The sequence below is a fragment of the Pipistrellus kuhlii genome, unplaced genomic scaffold, assembly GCF_014108245.1.
Source record: "Pipistrellus kuhlii isolate mPipKuh1 unplaced genomic scaffold, mPipKuh1.p scaffold_m20_p_11, whole genome shotgun sequence".
Classification (NCBI taxonomy): Eukaryota; Metazoa; Chordata; class Mammalia; order Chiroptera; family Vespertilionidae; genus Pipistrellus; species Pipistrellus kuhlii.
In genome coordinates, this window is record NW_023425416.1 from 46,510,271 (window position 1) to 46,523,713 (window position 13,443).

Below are 13,443 nucleotides of genomic sequence, written 5' to 3' on the forward strand. Positions count from 1 at the left end.
CCTGACAGCAACTCCGTTTTGACATTTTTTTTCCCAATTAACTCGCCAGGAGAAGTGCAGCAAATCCCACAATGGCTTTCAAGTTTCTATCCAGAAAGAACACATGTCACTTCTGCTCACGTTCCATTAGCCAAGTCATGTGGCTAATACCTAACTGAAAGGGGGAAATGAGGTCCTGCCCCATGCTTGCAAGATGGGAAGCCACTTGTAGTTGATAAACAGAACTAATAACTACCATACTAAATCAGTAACTTGAGTGTAAACAACTGATCGGAAAATCCGCAAAATCAAGAACACAAAAATGTCATGACAAGACTCTTTAAACAACCCTTAAACAAATGCTTGATTTTTCTACTTTGAAAGCACAGAAACTCCTGTCGTTGATGCTGCCTCATTAGAACAGTAATGGGTAGGGGTATTTAGCAGCCATGCTCCCCACACAGAGATAAGCTGGTCCTGCCTGATGCCGAAGTCCTCGGTGCTCGAGTCCTGGTCTTTTCCGGTAAGAGCGTCCTTCCAGAACGGGTGCCGCAACAGGTCTGCCCAAGTTAATCTTATAAAACACAAGTGTTAAAATCCTGTTAATATAATTTCCGGGGGAGTCCCAGGACACGTCCCACTTATAGCGGAAAGTCCCAGGACATGTCCCACTCATAGGAATCAGATTTTATCATCTATTAATATCTCCATGTAAATGTACCCCTGAGATTGCGTGATACTTTACTCTTTCATTTCAGTATGCAGTTAAATTCTCTAAACAACAACCAATAATTCAGAAGCCTTAAATGGTACAGAATGAAAGAGTCTGACAATTAAGTAGTCTCAGGGGTCATATCCAGGGAGCTTGATGAAAACACTTTGGGTTCTCAAACAGTCAATGGAGAAATCTATCAATAATTTAAAAATGTAAAGTAAATAGATCACATATTACCAACCTATACTTCTGCCCCAAGAGAGGCTTGATTTTTTCTAGAGTACCCTGCCTGTTTTATACATTTCATTTGTGGAACTTCACTCTCACAACTTCATTCAGAAATAAACAAGAATATCAACTCCATGACTATATACAGTCACATCTCTGCTTAGGTGCCAAAATGTTGTTTAACTACATTAACTGTTGTCACCCACATTGTAGTAACTTTTGACTATATCTAAAACCCAGACTCACTCTCAAAGCATTAAGTTTTACTACTAATCGATTATTATACCTCCAGGTATACTCATCAGACTCAGAAAGGTCAAACCTGACTGAAATTTTAAAACAAAAGAAGAAAATAGCTTATATTTAATTAATCTGATCATTCAACATTTCTGAATTGAAGTGAAAACTACTTTGATCAAAATTAAAACACTAATGATAAAGAGAAAAAAATTACAAATATGTATACAAAGACTCTTAAAATTCACTCATGGAGAGATAAATTGTCAGTAAAATGGAATTTCTTTTCCATCCGTAAGATTGGCAAAAGTGTGTGAGATCAGCAAAGCCCGTGGCGGGTGACTGGTGGGTTAAGAGCCTCCTAGCGTTGCTGAGAGTGGAAATTATTTCACACATGTTCCCCGAATGCAAGCACACGAAGCACACTTTTTAGCGCTCTTAGCGTTCGGCCAGCATTTATCCAAAAGAGAAAACTGCCCAGGTGAACAACAAAAGTATACTCAAAGGCTATTTCCTGTAGCAGTGTGTATGGTATTCTAAGTCAGGACACACTCTCAGCGCTTATTGCCAGGACAGGTTATCATGTACACACGGCAGCCAGTCAAAAGGACTGAGCAGATATAGCCCAGCCAGCGTGACTCAGTGGTTGAGCGTCGACCTACGAATCGGAAGGTCATGGCCCAGATTGCAGACTTGATCCCCAGTAGAGGGTGTGCAGGAGGCAGCCAATCATTGATTCTCTCTCATCATTGACGTTTTGATCTCTCTCCCTCTCCTTTCCTCTCTGTAATCAATAAAATATATATTTAAAAAAGAAAAAAAAATGACTAAGCAGATACAGAGAGAAAAAAGTAGCTTATGGGGTGGTCCCATTTATGAAGAAAAAAAAAAGGTATACAATAGAGATATAAGTAGGTGGAAATATAGTTATATCATCCTAAATAACATATGCTTCTAGCCTATCAAAAGATGTCTGGAAGATTATCCACCAAAATAGCACTAATCCTAAAGACATTCTGTTACAAGCATGGGAGCTTTGTCCTAAAACTTACACAAGAACAGCTTTTCCTTCTGCCAGGTCTCTCTTACATTTAATGAAGACAGAGAATGGAGTGTTTTATTTGCTATGTTAAATACATTATTTTACACTGAGGCAGAGACCCAAATACCTGCTTCACAACCACACCCCACTCCCTTTTCCTGGTTACCTAGGGGTAGTTACCTAGGGGCAGAACCAGACCTAGGAACCAACTGCTCTCGGCACCCAGGCCAGGGAAATCTCCTCTCCACGCTGCAATACAGAAATTTCACACCGTGCACTTTTCCTGTCACTTGATGTCTCCACGATGACAGGGGCATCATAAAAATATATCGCATTAAAATACCACTCAGGCCCTAACCGGTTTGGCTCAGTGGATAGAGCATTGGCCTGCAGACTGAGGAGTGCCGGGTTCGGTTCTGGTCAAGGGCATGTGCCTTGGTTGCGGGCACATCCCCAATGGAGAGTGTGCAGGGGGCAGCTGATCGATGTTTCTCTCTCATTGATGTTTCTAACTCTCTATCCCTCTCCCTTCCTCTCTGTAAAAAAGAAATCAATAAAATATATACTTTAAAAAATAAAACAAAATACCACTTAGTTAGTGTGATGACACCAACCATCTTGACAGTACCATCGATGGTCCAACAGTCAAAGGGAGCTTAGCCTGAAGTCTACAATGGAAAGGACTAAGCTGCTTGGATTCAGGAGTCACAAGAGAATCCATCAAGCTATTAGGCAACTAATACAATAAGAGAGAAAATTATTAAAAACACGGGCAAAGAAAAACCCTCGGTGTAAACTCAGATTTCCTTTTTTAAAAAGCAGTTTGAACCCTCCGTGTGCGTTAGGAACAGTGCTATTTCAGAAGTGCATGGAAGAAAAACAGATCCCACTTGTCGTTCATATTACAGACAGTATCATCCACACAGACCTTTTCTGTGGATCCTTTTGAAGCAAACCATCCAGCAAATTCATAAAGTCTGGAGACGCTTTAGGAAGAGAAGGATCTGTACACAAATTTAGGCCCAAAAAGGAAAAAAGAAAAAAGTGATAAGGAGATGAATACGTACCTTACATCAGCATTTAAAGTCATGGTATTTTCAGCACATAAATTATTTTAAAGAGAACACTGAGTCTACTAATAACAATTAAACTCCCATTTAAATAGAGAGGGGCACAAATTTTTTAAAAATATTTTTTCCTATACTACTGAAAACTAAATTTCAACCAACCACTAAAATCACTTGATTGTCTAACACCAGATTACCAGCCTGACAAACTCATATCCTTGTCTTCCACTAGTAATTATTCCCCATTTTCTAAGGTGTTTATTATTAATTTAACTAATTTTGCTGTAATATACTATGAGTAGAATACCTGTTATTCCTCTTTACCTTATTTTTAGCAGGAAAAATAATAAGCATCACAACATTATGATATTGTTCAATTTTCTTAATCTCCAAGCTTTGCCTTTCTAAATTATACATATACACACACACACACCATGGCCCAATTATCAGAAATGGTTAAAATAAGAAGCCATGAAGACAATGACTAAAGACACGGCCAGATACTGTCAGGCACTGTCAGGCACTCTGGCCACCGTCTGATGAAGGACCAAGACATAAGCGAGCGTGGGCCACCAGTGGTACCTGACCAGACCTTTGGCACCTCATTTCCAGGTTCCTTCCCTGCATAAAAACCTTAAACTTATAGGAGAAAACAATAATACTGTATTGACAAGTCATCAGAAGAAATACGAATAACTGATTTCTACAAAAAATAAGATGAAGTTAATGAAAGAAAAAAAAAATGCAGCATTTTGTTTTAAGAAATATAGACTATTTTCAAAATGTCAAGAGTTTTGTTTTTTTCACCTAGCGGTGATTCTTGAAAAATTGAAAATATCCTGTATTCCTATTTCTTCCATGAATGACTTCCAATTTTTTTTTTCCTCTTAAAAATTCTCAATATTATTTTTGTAAAGTCCTCTTTTCGTTTGTGTGGCTTAAGATTCACTTTTCTGGTGGTACAGAGCAAAGTGCTTTGTTACGTTTGTGCCTGCTTTTGTTTTTCTTTCCTTTCCTTAAGACTGTTAAAGTAGATGGTTATATTAATCACAATTTGTGTGATTAAAATCCCAACACTTAAAATACTACTCTATATCTCCTTCCAAAGGCTTGACCAGCTTGCCAGGGCAGCATTCTGATCCTCAAGACAAAGGGCTGAGAAGGCCCGATTCGTTACTACGCAAACACTAACCAGGAATAACCACGAAGGACACTAGTCCAAATTAGATAAACGACACAGAGACAAAAAATTAAATAGAAGTCAGACGTCTCAATCTGTAAACCAGACATCGCTAGATATAGGAGGGCAAAGTAATGTGTGACTTTAAGTGAGGAAACTACTACTTTTCCATTTCAGTATATAAAAAAAAAAAAAAAAATGGCAAAGGGAATGCTAACATTTCTAAAAATATCAATTAGGGAACACTTATAAAATGTAAATTGGGAGGTCATGAGTCAATAAAAATGATAACAAAAGTGCCCCTGTAATCAGTGTAAAGTGTAAATTAACTGCATTTGTAAACAAAATCCTACCTTTTGGAATAGGTGGCGAAGGATTTTTATGGACAATGTTTTCAACTAGTTCTGAAACGCTTTCTGAGAAGAATGGAGGTTTTCCTGAAATTACACGAAAACTTGTCAATTAAATACATTTGTCATCACCAATAATTCTGGAAAGAAAAAAAAAACTGCAGATAGTTCAGCATTACACAATTTACAAATGCTCATCTAGCAATAACTAATTATTGAAAGTCTAGTACATACCAGGCACACTGTTATGTATTTTTATATTTCTATGATTCAAAATCTGTCACCCCAACCAATATACAAATTCACACATAGAACCTACCAGGACCCACAGTTTATGGGGCTACTGAACACATGGGAATAAGTCATTCACAGGTAGCTTTGCAAGAATTTCGACCAATAAGCACAGCTCTTTAATAGTTAGACACATTTCAACATTCCAGATTTTCACAAAAAATACCTATAAGCCAAAAAGGTCCTAGCGACCCGAATATGCCTAGACTCCAAGCACTTCAGCCAAAATCAGTATAGACAGAAATTAGAAAAATCAGCCTTTTGCCCGGCTGGTGTGGCTCAGTGGTTGAGCATCGACCTATGAACCAGGAGGTCATGGTTCAATTCTCAGTCAAGGCACATGCCCGGGTTGTGGGCTCCATCCCCAGTGGGGGACGTACAGGAGGCAGCCGATCGATGATTCCCTCTCAGCATTTAATGTTTTTATCTCTCTCTCCTTTCCCCTCTGAAATCATTACAAAATATATTTTTTAAAAATTGAGTTAAGCCAAAACCGGTTTGGCTCAGTGGTAGAGCGTCGGTCTGCGGAAAGATCCCGGAAAGATCCCGGGTTCGATTTCGGTCAAGGGCATGTACATTGGTTGCAGGCACATCCCCGGTAGGGGGTGTGCAGGAGGCAGCTGGTTGATGTTTCTCTCTCATCGACGTTTCTAGCTCTCTTTCTCTCTCCCTTCCTCTCTTAAAATATCAATAAAATATATTTAAAAAATTGAGTTAAAATAATAACCAACCTTTTCATATCTTATAGGTGAAACGTTTACAAAATTTCACCTTTGTATTTATCCAGCTGAGACTTGAAAAGGAAGCGGAAAGTACTAACCTGCAAACATCTCATACAGCAGACAGCCCAGAGACCAGAGGTCACTGGCGACGGAGAAGTCGGAGCCCCTCGCCACCTCAGGCGCTGTGTACGTGAGCGACCCTACAGAGGGAGTACAAGCAACAGCTCGGTTAGATGTTCGTCTTGTTCTCAACACAAACCCGCCTGGGAGAGACCTGAGGAGGGAAAATTGAGGAGGAGAATATGCACATGAACAAAACTGCAGGTGCATTTCACATCTTTTAATGACTCCGAGAGTTAAGATTCCATTTTACCAGGATATGTGAAAATATAAACAGAGTTACTTCAAAAACCCAGCTGAGTCAGAGGTGTGGCACATATAGGCATAGTTATTTTCTTTTATTTATTTATTTTTTCCCCTTGATTATTTTTTTTATTAAATTATTATCTGTGTACATATCTTACCATTCCCCATTCACACCCTCTCTCCTCAGAGTTTCGTGTCCATAGTTATTCTCTTTTAAATTAACCATTTAAATAGTCAAAAGAAAAGCAGCTCTGGGTAGAATAGCTTGGACAGGATGTGTTAAGTTCCGCAGCAGTAACACCCCACATTCCCCCTGAATTTACAGCAAAGCTTGTTTATCATGCAGACCCCAGTGCAGCCCAGGTCAGCCGCGGGCTGATGCCCAGACACTCAGAGACCAGGGCTGACAGAGGCTCCGTCCCCAGGCGCCCCCTCAGTCATCCAGGCAGACAGCACCCAGCACTGCACACGGGCTCAAGGACAGCCAACACGCCAGGGTGAAGCTCACTGTCAAAACCACCATCCAAGAGTGAACCCCTAAAAATCTTCCTTAATGGCAAATATCAGCTGCTCAGCGATGTGGAACCAATAACTACTGAGCCACTAGTGTGTGCCAGGCACTGTGCCAAGTGCTGAGGACACGGCCAGGAGTGAGGCAAAACCCCCGCTGGTTATGTTCTGACGTGTGGTCAGTGGCGGTCGGGGGTTCCGGTGCCCTACACAGTATTAGGTCCGCACGGGAAAACTTCATGCCAGTGGTCGGCAAACTCCTTAGCCAACAGAGCCAAATATCAACAGTACAACAATTGACATTTCTTTGGAGAGCCGAAAACCGACTTCTGCGCACGGGCCACGAAGTTTCAATGGCACTGTACGTGCGTGCCCACACGTGGTATAATATTTTGTGGAAGAGACACACTCAAGGGGCCAAAGAGCCGCATGTGGCTCTCAAGCTGCAGTTTGCTGACCACTGCTTTAGGCTGTCAACAGGTCATCCCTGTATCCAGACTTCTCCTCGCCATTATTATTATTTTCCCTCCATTCTTTAAATCAAAGGTCAGCATTCTCCCCTAAACATGACTTAGGTGGCCCACAACTAGAGTTAGGATCTAAAAACTCTCCACATACCTCGGACTCTACTTTTCATATTTTTCTTCAGTACGTTTTCCCCACTATCACCTCCTCCTTCTTCCGTTGCTGCCAAAGCAAAGAAATCTTCCAAGTTTTCACCTTCCACTTTTGCCAGGCAAAAGTTACTAAACTTCAACATGCCAGGCCCTTCCAAGAGTATCTACACAGATTAAAGATGAACATGGTCAGCATGGACTCCACTTACCCTTCATCAGCACCTCATACTCTCACTACAGCACTTGGAAGCATTTCTTGCTTCATCACAACTTAGAAAATTAAATGCTTATATTAAAAAAGAAGAAGAGGAGGAGGAAGAGGAGGAGGAGGAGGAGGAGGAGGAGGAGGAGGAGGAGGAGGAGAAGAAGAAGAAAAAGAAGAAGAAGAAGAAGAAGAAGAAGAAGAAGAAGAAGAAGAAGAAGAAGAAGAAGAAGAAGAAACAGCTAAAGAGCCCTAGCTGGTTTGGCTCAGGGGATAGAGCATCCATCTGCAGACCCAAGGGTCCCAGGTTCAATTCCGGCCAAGGGCCCAGGCCCAGGTTTCAGACTCGATCCCCAGTAGGTGGCGTGCAGGAGGCAGCAGATCAATGATTCTCTCTCATCGTTGATATTTCTCTCTCTTCCCCTCTCCCTTCCTCTGAAATCAATAAAAATATATTAGAAAAAAAAAATTTTTTACAGAAACTTAAAAAAAATAAATCCAGTCAAAACCAGTTTGGCTCAGTGGATAGAGTGTCGGCTTGTGGACTGAAAGGGTCCCAGGTTCGATTCCAGTCAGGGGCATGTGCCTTGGTTGCAGGCACGTCCCCAGTGGGGGAGGGGGGGGGTGTGTGCAAGAGGCAGCTGATTGATGATTCTCTCTCATCAATGTTTCTAACTCTCTAAACCTCTGTCTTCCTCTCTGTAAAAAATCAATAAAATATATTTAAAAAAATAAAATAAATAAAAATAAATCCAACATTTTAATAATAATGGAATCAAATAATAAGCTGTTCATTCTCAGATGTATATAATGAACACATCAATAACCACAGAGGGAAACCTTGGGCCCTAAGGGCAGTGTATATGGAACAATACGGCAGAAAGCACGCCTGTCAGGTGTTGTTTATAGAATGTCTGGCTAAGACTAAGGTTCTAAAGTTAGACACCTAACTTCAGGCAATCTGACCTGGAGAACTTGCTTAGCCTTTCTAAACCTCTCTCTCTCCTCCTATAAAATGAAAAAAAGCAGATGTAACTCTACAGACCACAGTCATGGGTGCAAAGGGCTGTGGACAGTGGCTGGCGTGTGCTAAGTGCTCACGTCTCTAACGTAAGTTGTGACCAGAAGGTATCTGTGGCGTGTTGGAACCATGCCAGGAGCCAGTGTCCTGTTACTTTTCATTTTTTCTCCACGGCCACTAAAAATACTTATGGGAAGCTGCAACGAGTCAGCTGGCTTTTTGTCGTTAAAAACAATTTAAGCCGAAACCGGTTTGGCTCAATGGATAGAGTGTCAGCTTGGGGACTGAAGGGTCCCGGGTTCGATTCCGGTCAAGGACATGTACCTTGGTTGCGGGCATATCCCCAGTAGGGGGTGTGCAAGAGGCAGCTGATCGATGACTCTCTCTCATCAATGTTTCTAACTCTCTATCTATCTCCCTTCCTCTCTGTACAAAATCAATAAAATATATTTTAAAAAAAAATTTAAAGTTTGCCCTTAGTTTCTAATCAGAAATATTAAGGATCTCTGTTAAAAGTCCCCAGTGACTTTTAAACGTGTTGGAGCACCAGACGCCCCCGGAAGATTTAAGAGGAACTACTAGTCCCTACTCCCAGAGTTTCTGATTTTACAGGACTCATTTCCAATGAGTCCCAGGAAACACTGATGCTGCTGGTCCAGGGAACACACTTTGAGAACCAGTGGGAGGGGTCAGCAATTTTTTTTTTTTTTAAGTTAGTAAATCTTTCAGACTTTGCAAGCCATAAGGTCTTTGTCCCGATTACTCAACTCTGTACCACCAACAATACAGAACTAAAAGGGTGTGGCCATGTTCCAATAAAGCTTCACTTACAGGAACAGGAATCCTGCCCAGACTCTGCCAACCCCAGTTCTGGAATAAAAGTTACATTACGAGTCAGCCTGAACGTCCCAGATTATAAACAGCTGATCCTAGACCTCACTAAACAACTCCCACACGCCTCAGCCCCTGGGCCAAATCTCAGCCAGCACCTGTTTCTGCACAGGTATGAGCTAAGAGTGGTTTCATATTTCTAAATGGCTTGGGGGAAAAATGCAATAAGATTAATATTTCTTGACATGCAAGAATTATATAAAATTCAAATGTCAATGTCCATGAATAAAGTTTTATTGAAACAAGCCACACCTGTGCATTTATATGCTGCCTATGGCTGCTTTCAGGGCTGTAACCACAATGAAATGGCTGTAGACTTCAGGCAAGTATATGAATATTTCAAACAAGGATTTTTATCTGTTACGAAGAGTTTTATAGATTTTTTTTAAGATTTAATTATGTTCTCATACAGATGGCTTCTAATAATGTTTAACAAGGAAACATTCAACTTTCCATTTCATTGTGTACACATTAACAAAGAGACAGTAACAACTCAGAGCCATAATCAATACAATCTCTCTAAGAGTATGTACTTCTAAAAATAATAACTGATGCTTGATTGAGGGCACTGGGCACCAAAAAGTGTCCTAGAAGCTTGTCCTAAATACAACATGTAAGCCTTACACTTGCCCTGAAATTCCCATTTTTATATTAGAGACAAGAAAGTAAGGGTGGGGAGAGAGAGGGAGAGAGAGAGGGAGAGGGAGAGAGAGAAACTTGTCCAGAGCACAGGGCTCCTAAATGTCAGTGTCAACTGTGACCAGGAAACTAGGCAGGTTTCATGACAACTACTGAAGCACATTTATGGATGATTAGCGTAACCAAAAAAGAAACTATATGATCCACAATAGCCAAAAATGCCTTTATCAAACTAAAGTAATGGCTCATAATTGTGTATTATAAGAATTAAGAATGATTTCAGAGAGCTATGAACCTCACCATTCACAATACAGGTCAGCAGCAATAATAATCAGTCACAGAGCTCTGAAAGGAGGGGAAACTGCATTCTACAAGGACTTCAATGGGTAGCTAAGTAGGTAGCTAAAATACAGTTTCCTTTTATTAAAAAAACTAGTGGCCTGGTGCACAAATTCATGCACACCGAGAGAAAATTAATTAGAAGAAATATTTTAATATCGCTATTTGCCCTTTCTCCATAACAGAAGTGTCAACCAAGCACCCCAACTTCTCTTTCAGGCAATTGTCAGCAACACAGCAGTAATATCAACACCAAGCAGATTTGTATTGTAGATCATGCAGGGAGAACAAAGGGTATAATATTTAACTGCAGTAGTGTTTGCCTATATGCTATACAGTGAGAACACCTGAAGACATTTTCAAGGTCCACCATTTCTTATTTCTTTTCAGTCGGGTCAAGTTTCTAAGCTTTCTAAATATGTTTCCTGGCTAATGAAAAGAAAATAGGATTCCACTGAGTCTCTATCTACCTACTCCAGGACTTCTGTGAGGATCAAATGAGATGAGGCATGGGAAATGCTTCACAGACATTTGGTTAAAGTGTAAAATGTTTCCACCTGGCTATAAAGGAAGTTGGGTTCCTGGGCTGAAGAAACTGTAAGGAGGCTAGACGCTAGGGAAAGGAAGCCAGGTATGTGATGTCCAGATGGATACTTAGCATATTAACCTTTTATATATTTAGATGGTAACACAAAATTTCAAGATGTTCTACACCTAAAATTATATCTAAAAATAAATGTACCGTTGAAAAAGCACTGTCAATGAACAAGCAATTAGGAAATCAAAACATTGATGAATTACCTTCCCAGGAGAAAGGTCACAAAAGAGAATGCCAAGTTGATGAAGATGATGCAATCCAGTAATCAGGTCAATCCCAAAGCCTCTCACTACATCTTCTGGGAGGTTTTCATCTTGAGCAATGACCATTTCTAAGGAACCACCTGCAAGTTGATTAAAATCACCCATTTTAGCCCCCCAGCATTACACGGTGCCTCCAGCAGGTTCCATGGAGAGAGAGACACTGAGCATGGAAAAAATGATCAAATCTGGACCCCTGGACAGCCCAGCAGGGGAAGCACACCTGTGAGTGAACACCATGGACAAGCGCCCTATCAGACTATCAGAAACCTGTGTCCTCGATCCAGGCCAGCCCAGGGGACCGACTGCTCAGTCTGCATGGCTGCTCAGTGAGGAGGTGGGTGGGAAGCAGGAAGTGATAATCACCCTGGTGCTGTGATGTCTCACTCTAGCTCCTTCGGGAAAGGAATGGCTGCAAAAATTAGGGGGAAACACTGACACAAACAGTGCATTTAAGTGACATTATGCAAAGTATAATCACATTGGTTCCTGTACAAAGTTAGGTCGAATTCTGCAAATGTACTGCATAGCAAAAAAAGATGGTGCCTTTCCTTAACCATTAGAAAATCAAACCTCAGTGCCAGAAATAAACATGGAGGGTTTTTTGTTTGCTTCTTTTTTTCAGGGTCAAGATTAAAGCAAGAGCCAAATTCAGAGACAGTGAAGTCTCAGCTGGCATCTAGAAGTTCAATCAGAATTATCGTGACAAAGGGAGTAGGTGTTTTGGGTTTTTTTGATTTTGTCTTGGTGGGTGAGGAACCTTGGCAAACACAGGCATAAATTACAGTTAGGCTATTACACTGGTCATGGGCCAGAAACAGCAACTGAGGCAAAAAAAAAAAATAAATAAATAATAATAATAATAATAATAACAACAATAAAACACAGAGAAGTCCCCTGCTCCCTGTGTGCACATCTGTGGAAGTAATTCAGACCAAAGTATCCCACCGACTCAGCAAATGAAATGACAAAACCACTCTGTGACTCAGTTTTATAAATTCCAGGTGCCAATAGGTAAGACTCATAAAGTTAGACATAATTACAGCGTGCCTTAATATTTAATGACTCTCTGTTTTCCTCGGTGTACAAACAGGAGTACACTAACCGTGGTACTTGTTTCATTTTTTCCCTGAAGACACTGGCACTAAAAGCCCAAATATCTATGTAGTCAGTCACCCTTCTCCCTGTATATAGTCCTAGAGAGTCGTATCAAGCAAGAGCTAGAACATGTGATCTCTAATTACTCCTAGGTGGTGGTATCTGTTGATTCATTCTTGTACTTTGCACATTGCTTAAGTTTTTATAAAGAGCAAGTATTCTGTTCATAAAAAAAAAAAATTATAAAGTAATAAGCTAATTAATAGTTAGTGGACCTAAAATACTTTGTTTTTATTGAATGAAAAAAAGTTATTTGGTAAATTAATTACTACTAAAAAATATTTCTAAATTTTCACATAAGTGGTTTGGTAATATTTTATACCAAGGTAAAGCTGAACCCCGAATGATATTATAAATCTTCCTCTTCTCAAATATTTTAGCCCTTACCCTTCCCTAATATCCATTAAACAACAGATTTTCAAGTTAACATAGTCAACAATATCAACATGTATCTGTAAAAGAAGAAAGGAAAATAACAAAACCTACAGCTGACTTTTTTTGAAACCACATAATGTGGCTTACCTGTGCAGAGTTCCACTACCAGCCAGAGATGATTGCTGGTTTCATACCACTCGTGGAGGGTTACGATATTCTGGTGTTTAATTTCTTGGGTGAGACGGACCTATAAAACACACACCAATCACACTTTTTAAGAAAAGTTCTTAAAACCCTTGCATCTATTAAAAAGCACCTAAATAACCCAGCCAGGTGTGGCTCAGCGGTTGAGCGTCGACCCAGGAACCAAGAGGTCACCGGTTCAATTCCCTGTCAGGGCATATGTCAGGGTTGCAGACTCGATCCCCAGTACGGAGCATGCAGAAGGTAGCCAATCAATGATTCTTTCTCATCACTGATGTTTCTATCTCTCTCTCCTCCCTTCCTCTCTGAAATCAATAAAAATATATTAAAACAAACAAACAAACAAAAATAAAACCTAAATATACAATCGGGAAATGGATAAGAAAACAATAGAATTCACTGGGAGGAATTCTTTATGGACATCAAAATGATGATTATAAAGGAAGGTCACA

The 13,443-nt window shown here is 40.3% G+C and overlaps 1 protein-coding gene across 3 annotated transcripts in view; it reads right to left on the bottom strand.

Moving 5' to 3' along the window:
* ULK4 (unc-51 like kinase 4) overlaps window positions 1-13,443 on the bottom strand; it is a 215,037-nt gene that overhangs the window by 197,470 nt on the left and 4,124 nt on the right. For all 3 annotated transcript variants that reach the window (XM_045579448.1, XM_045579447.1, XM_036431957.2), the window contains exons 3-9: window positions 12,935-13,034; window positions 11,198-11,337; window positions 7,306-7,468; window positions 5,910-6,011; window positions 4,802-4,885; window positions 3,130-3,205; window positions 461-553 (exon numbers count right to left, since the gene is read on the bottom strand). In XM_045579448.1, coding sequence (XP_045435404.1) covers window positions 461-553; window positions 3,130-3,205; window positions 4,802-4,885; window positions 5,910-6,011; window positions 7,306-7,468; window positions 11,198-11,337; window positions 12,935-13,034 — 758 coding nt within the window. The remainder of the gene's footprint in view (window positions 1-460; window positions 554-3,129; window positions 3,206-4,801; window positions 4,886-5,909; window positions 6,012-7,305; window positions 7,469-11,197; window positions 11,338-12,934; window positions 13,035-13,443) is intronic.